This window comes from Manduca sexta, chromosome 1 (genome assembly GCF_014839805.1).
Source record: "Manduca sexta isolate Smith_Timp_Sample1 chromosome 1, JHU_Msex_v1.0, whole genome shotgun sequence".
Classification (NCBI taxonomy): Eukaryota; Metazoa; Arthropoda; class Insecta; order Lepidoptera; family Sphingidae; genus Manduca; species Manduca sexta.
In genome coordinates this window covers 1001746-1029360 of record NC_051115.1, presented here as the reverse complement: position 1 = coordinate 1029360, position 27615 = coordinate 1001746, and the positions used below count along the sequence as shown (strand labels likewise).

The window sequence follows — 27615 nt, the reverse complement described above, 5'->3', positions numbered from 1 at the left end:
CATTCCCGTACATAGAAACTCGAACGAATTCCCCAATACCATTCCTAATATTCCGAACGCTCAATTACGCTCTGCTCTATGTTATTGTTGAAGCGGGAGAGGACTGAGGAAGGAACATGTGCTAACGACTTTCGGAATTCGGAATGCGGCTGCACTACTTGCTACGGAACCTACTCACACAGCCTTCATAAGGCTAAGGAACCTTCACATTCAGCCAAGTTTTTTTTTTTTGATAAAGGAAGTAACACATTCAAACATGATCTTTTCGACTCTTTTTTATTTTGTTAAACGAACCTATACATTCTGCCAACTTTTTTAGACTACAAACCTACACAGCCAGCCAAGTTTTTTGTACAACGAATTAATTTATACAGCCAACTTTTTGTCAAAGGAACTAAATCATTCAGCCACCTTTTTAATCAAAGGAAGCTCATTCAGCCTGCATGCATCTATATATATAAAAATGAATTGCTGTTCGTTAGTCTCGCTAAAACTCGAGAACGGCTGAACGGATTTATCTTATCTTGGTCTTGAATTATTCGTGGAGGTCTAGGGAAGCTTTAAAAGGTGAGAAAAATTCGAATAATTGCCGGGAAAATCCTCAAAACAGCATTTTTCTATTTCCCATACAAACGTTTTCTAAATAAAATGGATAGTCAATTTGTAATTTATTACCGGTGCATAAAGTTCAAATTCGCGTGCGCGTTGGAGGATCTAATATCGCGTTCTGAAACTCAACAAAAGTGAAAGTGAATCGCGAACGCGACAAAATTGCATAGTCTCAAAATACATAGTACATAAATAGTGGTCGGCTTCGAGAAACTCAATTTTAGCTAACTTCAGTTGTTAATATAATATATAACTCAAAGGTGACTGACAGTGATATATCAAGGAACAGCCCAAACCATTGGACGGATCGGGCTAAGACTTTACATGCATAAAGCTACTATGACGTAGGCATCCCCTAAGAAAGGATTTTGATAAATTCTACCCTTAAGGGGATAAAATAGGGGATGAAAGTTTGTATAAATGTTCTTAGATTTTCGACTGATTGAACTGAAATTATAGATTGGGGATAAAATTAGTTTGAACCTATAAGTACCGGGAAAATATGTAGCAAGACTTTTATCAAACAGTGGAATTTTATCCTGGAAAACACCTTCACGCGGGCGAAGCCGCGAGCAAAAGCTAGTACTCAATAAAAGTCGGTGTGGTGGTACGTGTTTATTCACCAGCGCACGCGCGGTCTGTACTCATCGCTGAGTGCCACCCGCTTGATGCTCTCATAACCTAGGATGATACTGGACGAGAAGCAGGCCGACTGGACCAGCCGCGCGGAAAGACCCTTCGCGTACAGTCCCCAGAGACCCTCCTCCGCCCATAGTTGTTTGAATACTTGCTTCATTGTGCCGACGCCTTCCACCTGAAAAAACATATACATATGATTATATCTATATATATATATATATAAAAATGAATCCCTATTTCCCTTGGTCACGCCATCACGCGTGGCCGGCTGGACCTATTTCACAAATTTTTTTGTTGTGTTTTTTATTGTCAGGAGAAGGTTTTATGAAAGCAAAAATTCTAAAAATTGCGCGGAAAATTTTAAAATTTAAGAAAACTTAACGACAATATTAATTTTATATAACTGTCAACTGTTTGAAATAACTGTCAGCGATTGACAGAATGCGCGCTGCAAATTCATAGTTAAGACAGGACAACGTCTGTCGGGTCAGCTAGTATTATATAAATATTTATACATATGTAGCGTAATTGCGAAAAGACGGATTTGCCCCTGTAGGCGGAATAGGCCCCTGACTATAATAATAATAATATAGATTTATTTATTCCATTTTTTTTATTGCTTTGAATGACGATACGAGCTTGCCGTTCGCCTGATGACAAGCCATACGACCGCCCATAAACCGCAACACCTTGAATTACAAAGTATTTGGTATTCCACTGCGCTCGCCATCCTGAGACATGAGATGTTAAGTCTCATTATGTCCATTAGTTACACTGGGTCGTTCAAGCCGGAACACAACAGTGACTACACACTGCTGCTTAACAGAAATAGACATTGCAGTGATACCTACCCAGGCGGACTCTCACATGAGACCTACCACCAGTAAAAGTATATTTAAGTAAATTTGCAATAAGTGACTTAATTATTTTAAAGTTATTTTATGAGTACTCCTTCGGGTAAAAGCCTCCAAGGAATAGGGGACCGGCCTATGCTTGATTTTGTACATTATTCTATGTTTAATGGCTTTAAATTCGAAAAAGAAGCACTTCTGCGAAAACAGCATAAAAATTGGTTAAAAAATGAGCGAGTAATTCATATTTAAAATATTGTAATGTGCAGAAGTGGGCGCGATGTGGGATATCGCTTCATCCCTTTCTTTCGCACGCGTCGTAATTCCCGATGACGTCACATGTGGATATTTTGTCTCTTTTCTGTTTCTTGTTAATTACCCCTTCCGCCGAAATTCAAATGCTTATAACTTGTTGATTTTTCACTGGATTTTAATAATTTCTTTGGTGTTATAATTTATATTATGTAAATATTTGATAATTGTTAAGAACAAAAATGATTCCGGTACCCTATTGACTGACTATAGGCGATTAGAAATCTTGAATTTGTTTAGTTATTTATGTGGCTGACTGTACTGGTAATGTTACCTGTAGTCTCGCTCGTGCTATGTCCAGCGGGTTGGTGAGGATCGTGGTGGTGAACCCGCCCAGGGTGCCCGCCACGCACTGTATCAGCAGATGGGACACCCATGATGGGGTTATCTTGAGCAGTTCGTCTGGGAACAAAAAAAATTATAGGGTTCTGAAAACACACAACAGGAAATGTCACCGAGCGTTAAATCTTATTTTTTATTAAAAAAAATTATAGGGGACAAGATTGTTCTGAAAACACATGAGGGGAAATGTCACCGAGCGTATTTTTTTTTATTTATTGATTATTAATAGAAACATGAACACACATAAAAAACATTGGTTTATCTTTTTTTAGTACTGCTCTTATGTGCTTACCCAATAACGATGTACTAACATTTTTTTTTATTATTTATTTATTAATTATTCATACTAATAATGTAAAACCGATGGGGATGTTAAAAAACTTGAATATGTCCTCGTAGAGGGACTAGGGTCCCATAAACACATTTTTTTTTAATGATATTCCCACCTTGGTAGTAAACGGACTTGGGTCCCCTAACCATTTTTTTTTTTATATGATACACCCACCTTGATAAGTCGTATACAGGGCCCACCACAGCGCCGAGTTAGGGACGTAGGCGGCCAACGAAGCCGCGTACCCGCGGTAGTAACCCATCGCGCCGTGCAGGCGGTACACGCGCACCGCCACCTCCTTCGCGAGGGCCGCTTTGGACATGCGCTTGTCCAGGTCCAGGCCTAGTGGGTTTATTGTCTGGGAAAAATGTGAACAAAGTGTGAAAAACATAGAAAAAAATAAAAAAAAAACAGATGAAAAAACAAATAGGATGAAAAAATAAAAAAACGATTAGGAAGAAAAAAAAATAAAAAAAAACAAAAAGATAAAAAAAACAGCTAAAAATATATAAGGTTTTATATCAGTCCAAACAAAGTGATCGTCCCCTTTTGAAGTACATGATACATTTTTTTTAAAAAACTAGACGAGCATCTCTCCTAATTGAAGCATCACGACTACCTACGAACAACAATAAATCTACCCACAATTTGAATTACAAATCACTGCACGGGTCTCCTCTACTACTGAGAGGGATTAGGCTTTAGTCCACCACGCTGTAGTGCGGGCAGACTTCCAACCCTCAAAATTCCTATAGAGAACTTCTCAGGTATGATTTCCTCACGATATTTTCCTTCACCGTTAAAGCAAGCGATAATTCACAAATACACACATCATTTTAGAAAAGTCAGAGGTGTGTTTTGGTTTTGAACCTGCGGACATTCGTCTCGGCAGTCCGCTCCACAACCAACTAGGCTATCACCGCATTTCAAAAGGGTGTGATTATAATACGAAAATATTAGCCAACGGAACATTGCTGTGATACCAAGTCTGTTTCTCAGCTTTGTTTATCTGACAGCCAACTAGATTCAAGTTCTATCTCAATATTAGGCAATCACAACGGCCCTATGTCTACGCACTGCGAAGGCTGCCATGCCGTCAGCACTGAGACACAGACTTGTTATAACAGCAATGATCCGTCCTTAGATAAATAACGTCTATGAATAAGGGGGTATGATTTTATATACTTACAGGGTTTTTGCTGCCACCAGCCCTCCCTTTCACCAACCCCAACACCATGAGGTGTTGACTCAACACGTCGAACGGTACTATGATGGTCTGTCCCACTATGGAAGCGCAACCGCCTCCTATAAAAGACTGGAACAAAACGGATAATTATATAATACTAGTTGACTCGATAGACGTTGTCCTGTCTTAACTATGTATGCACGCGCGCATTCTGTCGATCGCTGACAGTTATTTCAAACCACTGACAGTTATATAAAATTAATATTGTCGTTTATTTTCCGCGCAATTTTTTGAATTTTTTCTTTCATAAGAACCTTCTGACAATAACAAACACAACAAAAAAAATAGTGATATCGGTCCAGCCGTTCACGCGTGATGGCGTGACCAAGGGAAATAGGGATTCATTTTTATATATATAGATTTTTGTACTATGGACAGCTTTTTTCTAAATTTGAGGAAGTAATAGGGTATTTGACTATATTTGATTTTGTATAATTTTTAATATATAACAGCAATTACTACAAAAAGAAATCCTGTGAAAATTTCATTAAAATTCGATAAGAAATGAGGCAGTAATTCAAATTTCAAATATTACTACGTGCAGGAGTGGGTGTGGAGTGGAGATATCGCTCCATCTCTTTCTTTCGCACGCATCGAATACCCGCTGACGTCACATGCAAGTATTTCGTCTCTTTTTGAGGTTTATTAATGACTTCAGTTGTTACTTAGGTAGTTGAATGACCTAGCGAAGAGGACAGAGGTAAGTTAACACCAATATGTAAAATTGAGGGTAGTTATTCACCTTCCATTTGGGATCGATGTGGTATTTGCCCAGCTCGTGTCTGACACCCTCGTACGTCGAGATGTAGAAAACGCCAGAGATTATTTGAAACTGAAAAACAAAAAAAAATGCAATAAAGTATTTTTTATCGACCGTTACGTATTCTTTAGTGGTGATAATTGTTTGAAATGTAGGTAAAGCTTCTTTAAAAAACTAAATGATCCTTCGAACTGCAAAAGTGATCCTTCGAACCAAGCAACAAACAAAAAACAGTCAAACAATAACCGGTGGTAGGTTTCTCATATGTGAGAGTCCGCCTGGTTACCACCGTAATGTCTACTTCTGTCAAGCAGTGTGTAGTCACTGTTGTGTTCCGGTTTGAACATTGTAGCCAATGTAACTACTGGACATAATAATTAACATCTCATATCTCAGGATGGCGAGCGCAGTGGAATGCCAAACAATACTTTGTGATTCAAGATGTTGGATGGTGTTTCTACTGTTTATGGGCGGTCGTATCGCTTACCATCAGGCGAACGGTAAGCTCGTCTCATCATACAAAGAAATAAAAAAATATGGTCCTTCGAGCCAAATGCGTGGTCCTTCGACCCGGACAAATGATCCTACGAACAGCGTTATGAAAACAAACAGCCAGCAAAACATTGTGAAATAACATTTTACATTGTTTTTATTTTATATGTTAAGTATAGCCAATAAAATTTAAAAGAGAAAACATTATTAAAGTAATTGCACGTTCCCAGTCGAACCGGCTACATGCCAATTTGTGAACAGAGGTTTAGATAAGAAAACTTGCAGGTCTTGACTTCAGCAAATTTTACCGTACAAACAACCACGGCAAACAGACTTCTGGAAATTAAGCAAGATTTGCGGCAAATCGTATTTGTGTAGACTGTAGAGCTATTGATATATTGCCGTAAGCGCATCTTTTTTTATAAGGCACAGCAAAATGACATCCACTGCACCTCATTTTAAGTGGAGTGCAGTCCAATAGAATGTCGACTGACGATGATGACCTCTCGACAGTCGACACAATTATGCCTATCGGAACCGGATATACACAGGCTGCATCTGTAAATTCTTGCGCAATATATCTCCACAACTTGCTTTTGCAAACATAGTCTTATAAAAAAATCGCAAAGCTATGCTTAGTTAAACTTAAAACGAATTTACTCGATCAGCTGTAAGTCAAAACCCGCCATCTTGCCTCTTAAGATTTAAACTAGGAAAAGGGGATTTTTGTTTTTTTTTTTTATTTGGACGTTTTTTTTTTTTTTTTTTTTTTTTTTTTTTCTGGTCCCCCTATCCAGGACAAGGGATGTTTTTTAATTCTTTATTTTTATTATTATGATTTTTTTTTTGTTTTTATTTTATATTTTTTTCTATATGTTCTGCTTATTTTCTATATGTTTTTATCTTTAATATCTTATATGCAATACATCTTATATTTTTAACATTAACTAACTTTATCTTATGTATCTTGTATTACCAACACAGCTTATCTATTTATCTTACTATTAATCTATTTTTATACACTTATATTAATTACTATGGGTATATAATATTTATTATATACGTAGTAATTTTTTATTTTTACTTATTTCTATTGTTTACACTAGTTATTATTTTCTTACAGTATACCAAAAACTTGTTTATCTTATTTCTATCACTAACTATTTTGCTTAAATTACTTACAACTATCTTGTTTTCTATTAATATCTCCGTTTCAAAGCGTTCCACTGCGTGGATGGGACACTCGAGCAGGAGATGTGGGACCGTCTCCTGAACGTCAGGGTGACATTGGCACGCCGGGCTCTCCTTGCACTTGAAGCGATGCAAGTACTCGGAGAACCCGCCGTGCCCCGTGAACACCTGCGTCAGTGTGGCGTCCAGGGCGATCCGCCTTACGACCCTGTGCGCCTCGACCGCGTCCGGAAAGAACAGCTTCGTCACCGAAGCCGTCTCTCCGTCCGCGTATCTCCGGCTCCATTCGTCAATCGAGTCCTTTCGGATCTGTCGTTTGACGAACGAAACCGGACATTTGTCGTAGTGCGCACGGGTCTTCAGGTGTTGTGCGGCATCCTTAGCGAGTACGTCCGCCCTCTCGTTTCCCTCCAACCCCACATGTGCCTTCACCCAGAAAAGCTTAATTTTCTGGGTGCGTTTTTCGGCTTCTTTAAGCAACTTTTTAATTTCAAACGCTATGGGGTGGAGGGAATCACCTCTGGTGACGACGTCGAGAGCGGACCTTGCGTCGCTGAAGATGCCGCACGCAGGAAGCCCGCTACGGAGCGCCTCCTCCACGGCTTTGCGGAGGGCGAGAAGTTCCGCCTGGTAGACAGAGAGAGCAGTATGGCTCGAGCCGCAATTTTCTGGTACTCGTCTCGGCGGCACCGTTCCATATGGACAGCGCCGCTCCGACTTTCCCATCAATCTTGCTTCCGTCGGTGAAGATGCTGACATACGTTTGTTAGCCTGGCAGGGCTTATACAAACACACCGGTCTTGCGGGTGAGTGCTTTAGGCACTGCGAGCCCTTAAATGGCCATGCTGAGGGCAACCCTCTAAAGGGTCACGGCCTCGGCTCAGACGGATTGAGAGAAGATGAGACATCAGCGACTATGGGACAAATAGGTGATGTTTTTGACAGCTATTTAAGCAATTCTTATAATAATATCAGCCCTGTATTATATACTTGCCCACTGCTGAGCACGGGCCTCCTCTACTACTGAGAGGGATTAGGCCTTAGTCTACCACGCTGGCCTAGTGCGGATTGGTAGACTTCACACACCTTCGAAATTCCTATAGTGAACTTCTAAGATGTGCAGGTTTCCTCACGATGTTTTCCTTCACCGTTAAAGCGAAAGATAAATTCACAAAGAATACACACATTATTTTAGAAAAGTCAGAGGTGTGTGCCCTTGGGTTTTGAACCTGCGGACATCAGTCTCCGCAGTCCGTTCCACACCCAACTAGGCTATCGCCGCCTTTTTTTTCTTCTTAACCACCACTTAAAACAAGTTTTTAAGACTGATAATACTCACGCTTGAAAGCCAAAAGCCTCTGTAAAGTCCTGAGATGCCTTCGTTCCTGTATATTTTCGTTATGGCGTCAGTGACTCCGCTGTATGCCTCCTTTTTGCGTTGGACTTGTATCTGTGTCTTCACTAATGTTAGCGGGTATAGCGCGCACCGTACTGAAAAAAAGGACTCGTATTACGCGGATTCCTTATACGCGATTTCGATATACGCGATAAATATATGTAACTTAATTTATTGAAATAATATATTAAATTTTCTATATATTATTTTTAATGGAATCATATGATACCGTCTTCTATATCCAAATATTTGAAAAATAAAACATTTAGTAGATTATAAAAGTAATTTTAGAAGCAAAATCTTTTGATCGTACTATAATCTATGCAATATCTGTAGATATATATAAATTGAAAGCCATATTGTTAAAAAAACGCGTATATCGAAACGCGTTAACCGAAACTATAATTATGTAAAAACCGCGTTAATCAAAACCTTGTAATTACAAAAAAAGCACATATATGGAAACCCACATTTATTCATAAAAAAACGCGTTAACCGAAACCCACCTGTAAAGCTGCTAAAAGTGTACAACGGGAAGAATTTGCTTTTATCCATCATACTCCATTCTATATTAGTTATCAACTGCGGCGGCGGAGTTTCCACCATCGACGCCATATTTTTTTCTTCTTTTTTATTTTTCTCTATATTGTCTACGGCCGCACCCTTCCATAAACTCAAAAGCATCTATAGACTACGCTTTCTATTTACAAAAAAAAATATATATACTCTTTGGTAACTTCTATAACATTGATTTGTATTATATACAATTGGAATAAAGTTTTTATTATTAAAACATAAAAATAAATTTTCTATTTAACAACGAGACTAGTTGTATCTCTAAATTAGCTATTTTTTTTATTTTTTATTTTTTTTTTGTTTTTTTTAGAGTCAGTTATTGACTAAGTCACTTTGTTGTGGGTCGAATTTGATTCTTTCGCTCTTATAGGCTCTTCCATGGTTTTCTTTGTTCAAATTGTGTCTTCAGTATTTTCGCTGAAGCTGCAAAAGAAAAAAAATAACGTGAGGTTCCATCGCCGAGAGAAGTAAGATTCCGAACCGCTTACATTACTTTTGAGTGCTATAGGCTACTTCTTATCCTGGGAAAATATTCATGCCGGAAAAATTTTTCACGCAGACGGAGCCGCAGGCATAAGCTAGTTAGTTATCAAATCGCGAACCAAGGAAACTTAACACTCTTTAATAAAAATGAGATTCTACATGACAGGCAATTCGGTTTTACAAAGGGTAGGTCCACGCAAGATGCAGGACGTGCATTAGTTAAAGCTGTGTTGGATGCCTGGGAGGGATCGCAGGATGCTTTAGGGGTATTTTGTGATCTTTCCAAGGCGTTCGATTGCGTTGATCATGGAACCCTCATTTTAAAGCTCCACTATTACGGCATCAGGGGAGTGGGGCTTAAACTAATATCTTCATATTTATCGGGTCGGAAACAAAAAGTTTTTATCAACAACGTTTCCTCTGCAGGGTCCACAGTTGGGATTGGGGTCCCCCAGGGTTCAATTTTGGGACCATTTCTGTTTTTAGTTTATATTAATGATCTACCGTACATTATTAACAAAATGGCTGAAGTTGTATTATTCGCTGACGACACTTCACTAATATTTAAACTAAATAGAAGGGAAGGAAATTTTGTAGAGCCAAATAAAGTATTTAAATTGATTTCTGACTGGTTTTCTGCCAATAATCTTCTATTAAATGCAGCAAAAACTAAATGTGTTCGATTCTCGTTACTGAACAAGATTAATGGAACTGATATTGATTTAGACGGGAATAAACTAGAATTAGTACCCTCTACAGTCTTCCTTGGGGTTTCTATCGATAGGAAATTACAATGGGGACCCCACATTCAAAGAATTTCGAGTAAATTGAGTTCTGCAGTCTTTGCTATTAGGAAGATCAGATATTTAACTGATGTGGCTACGGCAAGGTTAGTATATTTCGCTTACTTCCACAGCATTATGTCTTATTGCATTCTTCTGTGGGGTACTGCAGTAGATCTGCAGACCATTTTTATTTTACAGAAAAGAGCGATTCGTGCAATTTATAACCTTCAGTCTCGCGATTCCCTTAGAGAACTGTTTAAGGAGGTGAATATACTGACTTTGCCAGCTGAATACATTTTTCAAAATATTATGTATGTCCGTAAGAACCTAGGTACTTTTATGAAAAACAGTGACTTGCACTGTTTGAACACTAGAAATAAAAATAAACTAGTTGTTCCAAATTTCCGGCTCTGTAAAACAAATAAATCTTATCTAGCGAATTGTATTAAATTCTATAATAAAATCCCTCTTGAAATAACCAATCTGCCCGGCTACAAATTTAAGTGTCATGTTAAGCGCGAATTAATGTCAAAGGGGTATTATAATGTAAAGGATTACCTCGATGATCAGACGGTTTGGAAAAACAGTCCTGCACACCCTGTCCAACCCTATGTTAACGCCAATATTATAAATTAACTACATAAACGTCTCATGTGTACCTTTCTACAATTTTGACATTATACTGGGTAACAGTTTTAAATTTATGTGACATATTTTATTTTATATTGACTCATTGAATTATCAATGTATAATAGACGACCGACCGATCATTTTAAAATTTATAATCTTAATTATATTGACCAAGATCTGCGACAAAATATGAAATGAAAATATTATGTTTGTAAATGTAGGCGTATGCACGCTGTACACTGACTGTTTCATAGTTTTTATAATTTTTAGTATTATTGTTTTTTTTTCCGTTAGTTTTTAGTTATTGCTAAATACTTTTATGTGGATTTTCTCCGCAATTTTACGGTGATGTGCGTGTATTAGCTTATATAATTAATCAGACTTTGTATAGAAAAGACTTATTAAAAAAAAAATATATATATTTAATAACAATATTATAAAAGAATGGACAATTGATGACAAAAAATAAAGCCCGGAGTTTCTTTCTGCCTTTCTTCTTCGGGTAGTCATCGCTTAGGTAGTTAGTGAAAGGCTGGTAGGTTAGCTAGGTTAGGGCTTTTATTGTCCTCACCGGTGAGGATCGCGACGCGTTTCTCCCTTTTGCATATTTAAAAATACATACATACATAATTTTATTTCTTCTTCCCTGCCAGCCCGAGCTGGCTTCTTTGTTTACTAAGTATATTTTTCATTTATTTTATTGTCTTTGTTTATATAAGCTAATCTAATTAAGTAATAATTGAATATTCTCATGTACCTTGACTTATCATAAGTGCAACTATGTTCGCCTACGTCATGAATAAAGCATTTTTATTTTATTTTTTTTTAAACATTTATTTTATTTTTTTTAATAGTAAGGTTATGAAAACATTTTTTTTAATTAAATTGGTCTCGCGAACTTATTAGATTTTTTATTTTTAGTATTTCAATAAACCAGCCAGTGTAACTATTAGACATAATGAGACTTAACATCTCATGTCTCAGGATGGCGAGCGCAGTGGAATATCAAACAGTTCTTTGTAGTTCAAGGTGTTGGATTGTGTATCTACTGTTTTATAGGCGGTAGAATACTACCGAACCTAAGGAATACCTTACCATCAGGCGAACGGCAAGCTCGTCTTGTCATTCAAAGCAATAAAAAAAAAAACACCAACATTGAATGTTTAGCAGTGTGCGCTTCTGGGCCTGAGCCTTTATGTGTAATTTAATTATTATCAGTTTTTTTTACAAGAATGTGTGAAACAAAAAGATCTAAGACTATATAGAGCGGACATTGGTAAGATTGTCATACGAATATTTTGCGCTTATGTGATGGTTACTCAATCTAGTGTGAAATAGAAAAACAATGTAAAATACTTCATATTTATACCTTTTTAATGCGAATATTGGCATACTCTGTAAATATAATATTATTTTAATAATAATATCTAAGGACGCTGTGACGTCTTGTCACACGGACATTTGAAATAAGACTTTATTACCAATCGGTAATAACTTTTGGAGCACAAATTTGGTCCTGATGTCCGTCTATAGCCATACTGTTTTCTTTAGTGTTATACCTAATTAATACATTTTTGTCATAGCGATTGGTCAATATATCTTAGTCATATTTCCAACTTTTATGTCCAATATAAAATGTCTTTAGTTATGTAAGCGACTTTATTTCAATCTATATATATAAAAATCAATTGCTGTTCGTTAGTCTCGCTAAAACTCGAGAACGGCTGAACCGATTTGGCTAATTTTGGTTTTGAATTAATTGTGGAAGTCCAGGGATGGATTAAACGGTGACGAACATAAATAATAAATAACGGAAAATACTAAAAACGACAATATAAGTTTTCAATACAAAATGTTCCTACCCATGAAACATTCGATGTCTTTTGTCTTTTTAGAAATAAAGAATTGGCCTGGCTGTCACATATATATAGGTGCGTTCAGAAATTTGTCCGTTTCATAGTTGTACTATGAGGTCCGATTTCTTTGGTTTATTTTGTTCAAATACAAAACATTTCAGAAATAAATAAAGTGTAAAAGTGTCAGTGGGTTCTTAAAAATAGAAAATAAATAAATAAATTTCAAGACTATTATTAAAATCTATCATCAATTTGTCAGTGCGTGAGAACTTTATTTAATGTTATTGTCGCAAAATGCCACGGAGAAGATGACTTAGATCGTCGAAGTTTATCAAATGTGCGACGAGCTTCTTCACGTGCAAGCCGTACTGTTGACTAACGGGAGACAGATAATGATAACATACGTATTGGTATGGCAAAATTGCGTTCCACGATGAATAATAATAATAAATGTATGTAGGTGATACGAAGTTCACCGGGTCATCTAGTAATAATTAAATATTCTCATGTACCTTGACTTATCATAAGTGCAAATGTTCGCCTACGTGATGAATGAAGCATTTTTTTTTTATACTTTTTTATTTATATTAAACAGATTATATTGCACTTTCCACAACTAAGTGAAAAAAAACTACAGATCATAATTCAAGTCCACCAATAAGGAAAAAACTGGTTTCTATTTTATAAAAAAGAACTTGTTATTACATCAGCACAAGGCGTGGACCCTGATTTCTGAGCACGCGGAGTAACCAATTTGTGATTATTTGACTGTCTTCGATGAGTGACGCTTTTTTATGAGTAGGCATCCCTGGTATCAAGACCGGTGGGAACCTGTGAATGGGATACTGGAATCCCCCAGCTTAGCGACTGCTGGAACTCGGAGGAGAATTAGGAGAGGATATGTTACTGTCTTTAGAAGTTTTAATTTATTAATATATACAGTATCATTTAGACATTGCGTTACTAAATGAAACCACATACTCGTCTTCACCTTTGCTGACATTGTGCCAAAAATCACCCATCAATAATTAATATTTTCACCAAAAATCCTGGTTTTAGTTTTCTCTTTTTATGATCATTTTGTAGATTAATGCGAATATGGCGTGTGCGTGAGTGTATTTCTGACTGAAAGTATGATGTTGCCGCTGTGACGAATACTCTTAGAGCAGTAGTAGTGGCGTTAGAGCGCGAAAAATATCTTTATGAATATATGAATTTTACGCTGTTTTATGAATATTTATTTTGTTCGAAACGTACACTTTTTTATTTTACATCTAAGACTCGAGTAATTTATTGTAAAGTGTTATTTCCAATTAGATAAATATGTAGTTTCATTTAGTAACGCGATGTCAAAATGACTGTATATGCTATTGGTGTACCTACCATAGAGAGAAATATCTGGGGAAGGAAGTTTGGGGAAATAAGGAACCAATTTATTTTGAGAGGAGAGGAGAAGGCTAGGAAATGATCGCAAGCCCTCATAGGCCTCAATGTGAGTTTACATTACAACCATGAGGCATACACACTTAACTGTATGGCTAAGGCCGCGACAAATATCCCACCGTGCGGGCGTGCATGCGGAGTGGAGACTGAGCGCAAAAGGATTGCCTGGAGGGGATATTGCGATGCTTGGATGTTCCATGCCTTCCTTCCTATCTTTCTTTCACTAACTTCTGGATCTAAGCTCGTGTGAATTTTTTTTCCGGGATAAATATTTTCCCGGGATATGAAGTAGCCTATAACACTCAGTAGCTTCTTAATAGTGAAAAAATATCGATTCAGGACTTCCTGAGATTAGCGCGTTCCAAAAAGAAACTTTTGAGCTTCATATATTAGTTTACTAGGTTAGCCCGCGGCTTTGCCCGCGTGCAAATCAGTGTGTCAAAGTTTTCCCCGCGTAAATCCCGACCCACGAGATTTTTTACAACCACGCCACCTCTTCAATAGTAGTCGTTATATTTCAGCCAACTTAGATAAAACCGTAATGTACTATTAACCCAAAACCTCCCTCAAGAACTGCACTATCTTTTAGTATAAACCGTAAAAAAATTCATTTAGTAGATTTTGAGAAAATCTATCACATACACACATTCAAGTTTTGAGGACATTTACTTTTTATGTTTATGAAATACTACCTTTTGCTCGAGCATTCGCCCGTGTAAAGGAGTTTTCCGTGATAAATGTCCCGCTAAAAAAGTATCCGATTTAATTATATTTATGGCTCATTATTTTGGTCATAGTGGCTTCCACATAAAAGGTAGATACATGCTGTCGCTGACTTTTATTAAGAACTATTTAAGACAAACAATCCTACGGTACATCATCTTTGTCTAACTCCAAAAGTTAGGCAGCGTACGCCAAGATAGCATTTTTTATCAACTTACTTAATATGTATCGATATATTATGACCAAATTACACAAAATCATTATAAATGGTAGCCTATGTGTTATTCTGATGTATAACCAATATTACTGTAAAGTTTCATCCAATTCCGTTCAGTAGTTTTTTCGTGAAAGAGGAACAAACATCCATCCTCACAAACTTTCGCATTTATAATATTAGTAGGACAGATAGAATAAATAGAAAAACTTAATAAATACCACCTACTCAAAACTGAGATTAGGCGTTTATGGAACACGGAAACACAAGTCATCCCTATAGTAATAGGTTCAACTGGTATGGTGACAAAAAGATTATCCAGATATATTAACACATTAAATTCCAGCATAGATATCAACATCCTCCAAAAACAAGCAGCAATCCATACGTCTGTTATATTGAGCAGAGTGTTAGGAGACACGTTTTACGTACACGGGGAACAACAGAGACTGAATCACCTCTTCCCTGAAGGTATCAGGGCGGGTAGTCAATAAACCCGAGCAAAAAACTCGAGTCAGAGAAAACTCTGAAAGTTGAAGTAGGATATTGTACAAACTGCGATAAAATCCGAAAAATAGTTTCATTTTGCATCGTAGCATAGCCGACAATATTCATTCTATTTCGAAGTTGGCACGAGATATTTTTGTTCCTAAACTGTTTACATTTTGTCTAAAGTTTTGCTGGAGTAATCTTACTAATATATGTAAATGTTTAGTTATTTACACCCGTATTCATAGACTTTTTTTATCTAAGGACGGAGCATTGCTGTGATAACAAGTCTGTTTCTCAGTGCTGACGGCATGGCAGCCTTCGCAGTGCGTAGACATAGGGCCGTTGTGATTGGCTAATATTGTTGTATCTCAATATTAGCCAATCACAACGGGCCTGTGTCTGTTTCTCAGTGCCCAACGGGACTGAGAAAGACTTGTTATCAGAGCTTTACTCCGTCCTTAGATAAAAAACGTCTATGAATGGGGGTTAAAATTTGCACATACACATCACGCATTAATCCACGAAGTATGCAGAGGCGCAACCAGTTCACCAAGTTTTCGCCAAGTGTGTTCCGTCCCATGACGTGATATGCGAGCCTATCGCCATATCGGGCACAAATTCTAGACTCCGGGCTGATACTGAGCAGAAAAACCCAAATATCTTTGATACGGGATTCGAACCCAGGACCTCGGAGCGCATGCAGTACAACTACGCCACTGCGGCATGTTTAGATATTTGTTAGAAGTAAACACAAACAGCTGAACGGATAAGAATATTTGACTTTATACCCAGGATCGTATTAATAGTGGCAAGACTGTTTCACTTTGAAGTGCGATATTGGATTTGTTTATTTCTTTGAATGACGAGCTTGCCGTTCGCCTTATGGTAAGCGATACGATCGATAAACAGTAGAAACACCAACACCTTGAATTACAAAGTATTGTTTGGTATTCCACTGCGCTCGCCTGAGACATGAGATGTTAATTATGTCCAGTAGTTACACTGACTACAATGTTCAAACCGGAACACAACAGTGATTACACACTGCTGCTTGACAGAAATAGACATTGCGGTGGCACCTACCCAGGCGGACTCTCACATGAGACATAAAAAAAATGGAGAATAAAAAAAAGTGTCCTAATTAGGTGCAAATTGGAACACGTTCCTGAACTCAGAAAATCGGGACGTCCCGCGCAAATCGACACCCCTAGCAACGCTATTTAGGAAAACAGTTCTGAAATTTACTACACACGATAACGTCTTATCATTAAGATAACGAGTAGGCTGTGATTCTGTTATCACGTTATCCATTTATTACTTAAAGTGTTACCGGAAGCGAATTTATTTTTCATACGCTTTAGAGTTTGGCATGAGAAACGATATTACGTATCAAATATAAATAGACAATTGTATGTTTTCTATACTAGCGTGCTAAGGGCAAAAGCGGTTTGTCAGGGAAACCTTATTTCGAGATAATCGAAGTTTTGTAAATATAGTTTTGTATGTAAAACTGAGATAGAGAAACTCTTTTAAGCTTTTTTTTAACAAGTTCTAAACAAGATACCGTTATTTAGGTAAGTTTATTTATTTATTTATACATATATTATAACACCATAACAGTTGATACTAATGCGATGTTATACAGATTTAATCTTAACAATTTATTTCAATACATCTATGAGCCATTTCAGTGAATTTTGACAGGTTCATTGGATGAGTATTTCTTTAAGCTATCTAACGACATAAAAATCAACATTTTGTTTTTTTAAGATACCGCTTTTGAACTTAGCACGGTAGTATAACCTGGTTGGTAGTGAGACAGAGTGCTAAGGTCACAGATTTGAACCACGCCCGAAGGCACACCTGCTGTTCGATATGACGTATATTCTTCCTTAATTTATTATTTATATCCTATCTGACTGCTGGTTTTTTATTGCTTTAAATGACGAGACGAGCTTGCCGTTTGAAGCGATACGACCGCCCGTAAACATTAGAAACACCCAACACCTTGAATTACAAAGTATTGTTTGGTATTCTACTACGCTCGCGTGAGACATGAGATGTTAAGTCTTATTATATCCAGTAGTTGGGTGCTGGCTTCCTCTTCTACTGAGAGGGTTTAGGCGTTTTCCACGCTGTAGTGCGGGCAGACTTCACACACCCTCAAAATTCCTATAGAGAACTTCTCAGGTATGCAGGTTTCCTCACGATGTTTTCCTTCACCGTTAAAGCGAACGATAATTCACAAAATACACACAACTTTAGAAAAGTCACATGTTAGTTTGGGTTTTGAATCTTCAGAAATTCATATCGAATTTTAATGGTGTTTTCACAGGATTTCTTTTTTATACTAATTCCTGTCACATATCAAAAAAAATACACAAAATCAAACATTATCAAATGCCCTATTTGTGCCCGATACGGCGACAGACTCGCCCCCTATCACATCATGGGACGGAACACACAAAAGGTTGCCGTGTTTGCGCCTCTGCTTACCCCTTGCGATTAATGCGTGATGTATTTGTTTGTTGTTTTATTTATAAGTAACGTCACACCTCTCTCTAGTAAGAATTTTCCACAGTCTTCCGGCGTAAACAATATTGTATTCGATTCTATTACATCGTAAGCACAGTCAGCCACACATTGATTCATTCCTAACCGAATTTCGGCCATGGCGGCCAACTTTTTTTTTTCTTCTCCTTATCATGTATTGTAGTCTTTACCTTAAACTAATTTTGAAAAGAGCAACACCAGAGTTTCTTGTCCGTTCTTCTCTGTTGAGAACTGCACGAACTGGTGGTAGAGTTAATATTGACGGAATCTAAATAATGTATAACATTTCTTTTCAAATAAATCATTTCATTTCAATCTCAACGGAGATCACGCAGGAGATATTATAGTGCACAAGTGTGTGCAATACACAGCGCTCTCTGTTCCTTCACGTTCATAGTCCGGTGAGACAACATGACCGGAGAGAGATCAGGCGCAGGACCAACGGCTTTACGTGCTTTACAAGGCACAGGGGTATCACACCGTCAACTTCCTGACTCCGAGCTGTGACTGAGTCATTTTTAAGATGGAAAAATTCAGTCGCAATTATTTTGGCCCGACCCGGGATTCGAACCCAGGACTTCAGCCTAGTAGTCTTACTCGTAACGTGTACAATAACAACTACGCCACCGAGGCAGCAACCAGAAAAGAAACTTAACAAATACAAAACTATATAACCCTTCTACATTAACTTCAATCTAAATATTCCCTTTTATCTAAAAACTAGTTGACCCGACGGACCTTGTCCTGTCTTAACTGTGAATTTGCAGCGCGCATTCTGTCAATCGCTGACAGTTATTTCAAACAATTGACAGTTATATAAAATTAAAATTTTCGTTAAGTTTTCTTAAATTTTCTAATATTCCGCGCAATTTTTTGATTTTTTCTTTCATAAGAACCTTCTCCTGACAATACCAACACAACAAAAAAAAATTAGTGAAATCGGTCCAGCCGATATCAATGCATCTATTAAGTGTAGAATGACGTACAGTCAGGTACAAAAGTAGTTGATCAAAATTTTTGAACATCGTCAATGGTTTCTTTTGTAAAATAAATTTCGAAAACTTTATCTATATATATAAAAATGAATCCCTATTTCCCTTGGTCACGCCATCACGCGTGAACGGCTGGACCGATTTCACTTATTTGTTTTTGTTGTGTTTGTTATTGTCAGGAAAAGGTTCTTATGAAAGAAAAAATTCAAAAAATTGCCCGGAAAATTTAAGAAAACTTAACGAAAATATTGATTTTATATAACTGTCAATTGTTTGAAATATATGTCAGCGATTGACAGAATGCGCGCTGCAAATTCATAGTTAAGACGGGACAACGTCTGTCGAGTCAGCTAGTGTTTCATAAAAACGAGTTCTAGACTTCAATACTACAAGACCGTAGTTCAGCCGCGTACCCGACCCTTTTAATAATTCTGGCCCGCGTGCGGAATAAAATAATGGTTAGGTTGTAAGTTGATGTATCTAGATAAAAATAAACTAAACACTCCGATAAAGAGCAAGATAACAATATAATTGTTATTCTGATCCAGGCGACATTAACCAAATTGCAATTTTATTGCTTTTACTTTTAGGTTACCATATAATCGGTTTTCCTTCAAACAACTCCATAAATTCGCGCAAGTGTGGCAGGATACACACACTTTTTAACTTTAAAATACGCAAACATTTATGTCGACGCCAAACATAGCAAAAATATTTGAACACTTGTTTGACCTTATGTGTGATTGTTCAAATATTATTGCTACGTGTCGCCGGCATAATAAGAAATCATTAACTCTTTGGAAAACTGAATTAATATAACAAATGAACCAGTAATTCATATTTGAAATATTGCAATGTGCAAGCGTGCGCGCGTTGTGGGGTTATCGCTCTATCTCTTTCTTTCGCACGCATACTAATTCCTGATGACGTCACGTGCGCGTATTTCGTCCCATCTCTTTTTTTGACACCCTTACACCGAAATTCAAAGACTTGTTTCAATTCTTTTTTTAAGACTTATTCATTCTATCCTAAAATACAAACGAAATTATGCGTAATGGAACGAATCTTGTTATAAAAAGCACACAGATCGTCCGACGTGGTATTCGACCCTAATTCTTTGTCTTTCTCATTCACACTGAGAAACAACCAACACATGTGCGTTATCATTGATTAAACGATTTATAAAAATGTTGATAAGGAATAGGAGTACAATATTCTTTACACAATTAATATTTCTTTGATAAAAATTGGTTTCGTTTCATATTGGAATGTTATTAATATCATAATAAATTATTTTCTCCATAATTACATTACACAAATATAATTTTTATACTGGGATAAAAGAATTAATACCATAAATACTAATTGTTAAAATCTGTAATAGGTCCTTACATATGAAATTGGCGTTTTATATGGGAGGAATACAGTTATTTTATTTTTGTTAAATATAATTAACTAGCTATGGCCGTGGCTTATTGGCAGTAAAGGGATCAATGGACTGCCTATGAGATGGTAAAAGTCCATAGATAACAATGTATGCTTTGATTAATCTATATTTATTATAAAACAAAGTCCCTTTTTCTGTCTGTCTGTATGTTATCAATTTTCTCAAAATCTAGTAAACGAATTTTTATGAAATTTGGTATGGAGATAGTTTAAAACCCTGAAAAGGTTATAGACTACTTTCTTTCCTGGAAAAATATGTAATGGGACTTTTATCCCGGAAAACTCAGTCACGCTGTGAACAAAAGCTAGTACTAATATATAGAACTTGAACATTTTTATTATGTTTGACATTCAGTACAACTAGATGTTAAAGACAAATAATATTATAAGCTCTTCCTAGTTTAACCACAAACAAAAGATTATATATACATGTGTGTAAAATTCATAACAATTAAATTATTTACTTTATAAAAATAATGACATTAAAATTATAATGATTTTTCTTGTTTAAGCGAATATTAGACATTAAAATTAAATTTCAGATTTTATCACAGTTTTAATATTTTACTTTTCTCCTGATGTTTCGAAGACTTTGCAGCCTTCTCATGGTCACGGGGGGGGGCTGATGTGTTGTTCATCCGCAAACTCAGAGTTACAATATCTACCTACATTTTACAATTATACAACATTTTAAATTTTAAAAAGTTTTATGTTGAAACATTGGGAGAAAACTAAAATATAAGAAACCGCGATAAAATCTGAAAAGTAGTTTAATTTTAATGACATTAAAATTATCCTAGAGCTACAAAATGATGAGCTAATGTCACAGAAAAATCTAGAGACTCTTAATATTGATGATTCATTTTCAATTTACTTTGTAATTCAAGGTGTTGGTGTTTCTACTGTTTATCGGTTGTATCGCTTACCATCAGGTGAACGGCAAGCTTGTCTCATCATTCAAAGCAATAAAAAAAATCTCATTTAGATATGATTGACTTTGAAGAGTCAATACTATTGTAAAAGAGTTAAGTTGGTATGTAGGCAATAATGTCTGTAACTACTGAATCAATTCTGATAGTTATTTCATTAATGAAGGCTTACCTTATCACTCAGTTATAAGCTACATTTTATCTCAGAAATAGAATCTTATGAGGTTAGAGTTGTGGACAATAGCTAAGTCAAAATTGTATAAAACCTTGAAATACTTTGATCTTTTATGTTAAAAACCAATTTTTAATACAATTTACATAGAATGATGGAAAAATTCTGTTAATTAACACCTAATACAATGTTTATCGGTGAGAATTATATTGCGTTTCTTCGGAAAAAAATATAAATTAAATATCCAAAAATAACACTTTTAAACAAGAATTTATGAACGAAATATAAATAACCTAATTACTTAATAAATTTATCTTTAAAAAATTATATATGATTGAGTTATCATACAACATTTGTTCAAATATATGTTTTCAGATATTTACGATCAAATTTAGAACAAATCAATATACGACATAACTAGATATAAAAATGATGTATAATATTGTGTAAATGACCTTGCACGGGTTTCTATTCTCTGCCCGTTGACTGAACATGTCTTAGAATATCTCTAACCCTATATCAAGGTGAAGTACAAGGAGTTATGCAAAAAAACTGAACGAGAAATAATTGGGCAGGTAATGTTCAAGGTACCATAACTTACGTGCACAGAATCCCGCTATCCATAACAATAAACACAAGATAAACACAAATAACACTAATTGTCTACGCGTATGTGGTATTGTAAAATGTTTTATGTAATAATTTACACAATTTCAGATAATATCACCATGGAAAAATAGTCCTTCACAGCTGTCAGGTGATTGGCCGTCCATTTTGACCATAGACAATGTTTTTTTTATTTTGGACGTGGAGTATTTATTATTTAGTCATTCTAAATTAGGCCATACACGTCATTTTGGGCCAGATCGCAAACGTTGTCTTATGACTATATTTTAATGAAATAACAGTATTAAATTAAACGCAACTAAGAATACGAATTTTAAACACATACGAAATTATCAGAATAAATTTATCACAACGAAGTATTTCCAGATAGTTTGCTTGATTGATTGCGTGTTATCATGCTAAATATTTCAACAATTTTGCTACGAAACATAGTCCATGTTTTCTTGCCATGGTATGACATTTCAAATTGACAGCTCTTGTCATTTTCGTGTTTACTGTTTTGCCTAGTTTGTGCAACTTTCTTTTCTTTCTATATTAAAATAACATCTATTTAACGAAATGGTAATATTGGATATGTTGTTTTGCTATATTTAAACGAGTATTTACTACTAACCCACATGTTTATGTATTTCAGGCCCGTTATTTTAAAGAACAAGACATTGACGGTAAGTCCCTTATTTTATAACGAAGATTGTTTTGTAGATAAAGATATGACTCAATATGTTTAAAATTATGATATATAGATATCGATATTGATAAACATATACCTATTTGCAATATCCGTTTAAAACTGTACCACGAATAAAAAGTAGCACAGGAACTAACGGATCTTTGTACTGCTATAGATTTAGTAATGTGAGAAACGGTGTGGTGCCTTCGGGTTAGATTTTCACTACTTAATATTGAAATGATCGTAACGCCACACAACCATATACCTTCGCGATAATTTCACTCCCACATTAATTATTACATACACTTAACATAACACAAAAATAAAGGAAATATCTATCCTTCTCATATTTTCAATAGCTGGAAATATCTATGCTTGCTGCTCACATCTTCAATAGTTTTTTACTTTTATTGCTACGCACAGTTAATTAAGCGCGTTTAAGTACATTTGTGTGACTTTTCAACATATATGGGGCAAACTCAGTGGCATAGTAAGTCTTGTTTCCACCCAAAGTCAGAAGGCAAGTGCAAAAAAAAAACATTTCCACATTAGTCATACCCATTGAGCGAATTATGTATTAAAATGCAAAGTCTTCAAAACATCAGGAAAAAACTATAATATTAAAATCACTATAAAATCTGAAAAATATTTCAATTTTAATATCTAACATTCGTGTACATAAGAAATCAAAATGCATTGCTTCTCAAAACAATTATCGGAAACCGAAACATTGTATTTCAGAGTTCCGTGAATGTTTCTACCTATTTGCGAGGTCTGGTCAGATCACCTCCCTGGATGAGCTGACGGTGGTCATGAGGTCTTTAGGAATGAGCCCTACTATTCAGGAGTTGGCAGGTTTGTTGAAAGTATATTTAATTTTAAATATTGAAATTTATAACCTTGTATAATCTTGGTTTATATAAAATTTGTTGAGCCTAAGAATTAAAAAATAAATAGGATGATTTATTCATCACATAGGCAAACATACTAGCGCTTATGATAAGTCAAGTCACATATTAAAATATTTAATTATTAAAAATTACTCCAATTAAGTCGCTTATATAACTACAGACATTTTATATTGGACATTAAATAGATGAGAGTACAAAGTAAACAAATAAGCCTACTTGGGCTGGCAGGAAAGAAGAAATTAATATGTTTGTACTGTAATAAGACAAAGTTTAAAGAGAAAGTATTTTTTTTACTGATTTGTGGGTAAAATACAAACAATATTTATGTCTATCCTTGACTTAGGTCTGAGTTTTTTTTTAGTAACTTTTGACATTACACTTTTAAAACATTACTAATGATATCAATACCTGTAATTAATTCTGGCAACTCAATGATGTTAAGTTTTTATTAGAGATAATTAAAGAGTAATATAATATACATTACATTACCAGAGCTAGTTTATTTAAAACTTCAATATATTATAGAAAAAAAAAATTGTGAGTATGAAGGATAAAAAAAAATAATATTTTGTGTGTCAAAATGGAAATTGGCCGAAATCGATTTAGCATATTTAATTATTGGTTTTAATATATAAAGTTAATAAAATTAAACACTCGAGATATAAATATTTCAGGTTACCTCAAAGGCAAAGGTGGCAAGATGTCATTTGCCGACTTCTTGGAAGTGATGCACATACATTCTCGGGCTGAAAACCTGCCCACTGAGGTGAGCATATTTTTTTTGGATGTAGGACTTAGCGACAGCAGGGTCCTGGAGGAAAATTGAGAGGGGTTAACTGGGAAGGGAAGGGGAAGGATAAGGAAACATCTTAGGATGGGAGGAAGAGGAGAAGGCTAGGAACTGTTCCCGAGCCCTTATAGGCCTCAATGTGAATTGGAAACCATGAGGTTTACACGCATAACTGTGTGCCAAGGGCCGCGACGAATGTCCCCCGTGCGGGCGTGTTTGGAGACCGAGCGCCCAAGGAGATAAGCATATTAGTTGTGTTGCTTCTCACCTCCGACTGCCTTGGTAGCATACTTGTAATTGTACACCGAGTACAACTACCATGCTGAAGTCCTGTAGAATATCAGGCGGGGCAAAAATAATTGGGACAGTTTGTCCATCTTGAAAATTACTCAGTCACAGCTCGGAGTCAGGAAGTTGTCGGTTTGATACCAACGTGCCTCGACACGTGAAGCCGTTGGTCCTGTGCCTGATCTCTCTCCGGTCATGTTGGATTGCCGTCTTACCAGACACAATTTGCAGATACAATTTTATGTGACATCTAAAAATACTCAAACATCTTCACAAACTTTCACATGTATAAAATTAGTAAGATTTTCATTTTGGGAAAGTTTCGAAGATGGCTTATTTATAGAACAATATGTAACAATATTAAGATAATATTTTTAATGTAAAGATTAATTAAACAATATTTTCATATCATATCGCACCCTTAGAACTAAGGTGACCTAACTAAAAAAAAACGATTTGTAGGAAACAAATAAAAACGGTTTGAAAACAATATAGAAGGCAGTATGGCCGGTCGTCGGAAGTGAGAATCTCTGTCTATCTCTTTTTCCCATCATAGTGTTATAGTATTTGGAAAGTCGTTTTTCTAACATAATCAGGAAATATATAACTTTTGATATATAGAATAAGCAAATTCTTCTGCACCTTTGAAACTAATTTAAAATTTCAATCCAAATGTTGGTGAACCTCTCAACTAAACATAAAACTATAAATTTGCAGGTGGTCAATGCATTCAAAGCAGCTGATGTGGAGAAGAAAGGAGTGATACCGGCGCGGCAACTGCGCAACCTGCTGCAGAATTGGGGCGAGGGACTGTCTGCAAGAGAGGTCATTCAGTTTTTCCCCAAATGATTGTATATATATTTTTTTATTACTTTGAATGACGAGACGAGCTTGCCGTTCGCCTGATGGTAAGTGATACGACCGGTAAACAGTAGAAACACCAACACCTTGAATTACAAAGTATTGTTTGGTATTCCACTGCGTTCGCCTGAGACATGAGATGTTAAGTCTCATTATGTCCAGTAGTTACACTGGATACAATGTTCTTCACCATTCGACACCATCCTAGCAAGTTCCCTTCCTGCCACCAATGTTCCGACTCTCCATGAGGCCTCTGGAGTTGCAAAACTGGTGGATTTCAGTATTCTGTCTGCAGGTTACCCCAGTGTTGACTGCAGGGATGCTTACAATAAAACTCAAAAGACTAGTTATGTGGTAGTTGTAAGAGACAAGGCACAAAAATATGTCTTATTTCATGAATCCATAGAAAATGATTACCTTTACATAAATACAATGACATTAAACTATATAGTTGGTTATAGACCGCACATCAGGGCCAAATTGTTGCCCCAAAAGTTATTACCAATTTGGTAATGAGTCGCTGTCTTACTTGAAATGTCCTTGTAACAAGATGTCAGCATCCTTAGATATTACAAAAATATATTTACAGAAAATATGCTAATATTCGCATTAAAAACCTGCAAATCAACGAAAAAGTATTAAGTATTTTACATTGATGTTTGCTTTTTCCCAGTAGATTGAGTAACCTTCTCTTCCTTGAGAAATCTTCCCAATGTCCGCTCTTTATAATTTTAGATTGCATAAATACCATTTCTTTTTTCAGGTGGATAATATATTTCGTGAAGCAAATGTGACTACGAACGGAATCGTTCGTTACGAAGACTTCGTGAAGATAGCCTGCGCTCCCGTTCCAGACTACTACTAATGTTCAGACGTGGGCGCCGGTAGAGGGGTGCAAGTGCACGTGCCCTGCCCAGAAATAAATCACAAAATATAAGTCACTTAATAGATTTGCAACACTGGGAACTATCGACCATAGATTTTTTGATGATGAGAATTTTCAAAAACAAAATTAGAATTTGAAAAAATAAACTTAATGCTATTATATAGCATAGTGAGTAGGTGCAGATGCACCTCTCTAAAGCTAAGCTTAACGGCGCCCATGTATTTATACATAATATTGAGTTCTTATTAAAGAAGGAATCGAGCAGCTTTTTATTAGTTTTAATATTTATCAAAATTAGCTCTAACTTAAATAAGGTGTAAGTTGGTATTGGTTAAAGATCAGAGTATTGTGACGTCAGCGCCATTGCGGTGCGCGCGTGTGAGCGAGATACACTCACTGCGCGTCCACTTTACTCATAGCTCAATACAAATTACTATCGCATTTTTCAAATCATTTTGATCCTTATTTGTATTCTATATGAAGGTTTATTTTAGATATTTGTTAATTATACAGAAATGTTAATTATGAATATAACTTTATAGCATTCCAATAAAATTGCCGTCCGAATTAACTATGTACTAACATTATTAACATGATTGAAATAAAACAAATATTTATTTAAAAGTGTGTTTATTTTCATATTTAAGAACTATAGTTTGATATGGCACTGGTTACTATGATGGTCCTTCTATTTTAAAGTGACAAAATTAATACACTGACTACAGCTCGCACACCTGTTGTGTTTTTTAACGAGCAACGACACGTCACACCAGACGTGTTAAATTACAAGTATAAATACGTGTAGAAATGAGAGCTACAAAAACGTGACAAAACACATGAGGTGTGTTTTGCGTAGCTATTGCGAATATTTTGACACGTGTTGTGTCGCTGCTGCTCATCGTGTTAGGGCCAACACGCCTCACGTGTGGTGAAACGCAAAAACAGTTTATTGTTAGCGCCGCAGTCAGTGCGCATACATAATTTTCTCACAGTAATATATAATATTGCAGAAATAAATACGTTTTTAAATTATTGTATAGGTATTACATACAATTTTCAACTCTACAACCTGTACATTGATTCTTTGCGTTGACTTTCCAGTAAAAGTTTTTTGTTATC

The 27615-nt window shown here is 35.9% G+C and overlaps 2 protein-coding genes across 3 annotated transcripts; one reads left to right on the top strand and one right to left on the bottom strand.

The window, feature by feature from the left end:
• Positions 1-1211: 1211 nt before the first annotated feature.
• LOC115454883 (solute carrier family 25 member 44) lies at positions 1212-22267 on the bottom strand. Of its 2 annotated transcripts, none has more exons than XM_037444730.1 (8): positions 22065-22267; positions 8676-9168; positions 8113-8264; positions 5073-5162; positions 4274-4399; positions 3259-3442; positions 2686-2813; positions 1212-1423 (listed from the first exon to the last, which is right to left on the bottom strand). In XM_037444730.1, the coding sequence occupies exons 2-8, from the start codon at positions 8851-8853 to the stop codon at positions 1229-1231; spliced, it is 1053 nt and encodes a 350-aa protein (XP_037300627.1). In that variant the 5' UTR covers positions 8854-9168; positions 22065-22267; the 3' UTR covers positions 1212-1228. The 2 variants fall into 2 exon arrangements, with proteins under 2 accessions (XP_037300627.1, XP_037300667.1); XM_037444770.1 differs by having other exon boundaries at positions 22055-22255.
• Positions 22268-22526: 259 nt separating this feature from the next.
• On the top strand, positions 22527-27120 carry LOC115453853 (calmodulin-like protein 4). Its single transcript, XM_030182582.2, has 6 exons — positions 22527-22651; positions 22725-22755; positions 23502-23615; positions 24346-24437; positions 25467-25574; positions 26374-27120. Exons 1-6 carry the CDS (start codon positions 22649-22651, stop codon positions 26473-26475), a joined length of 450 nt encoding a protein of 149 aa, XP_030038442.1. The 5' UTR covers positions 22527-22648; the 3' UTR covers positions 26476-27120.
• Positions 27121-27615: the final 495 nt, after the last annotated feature.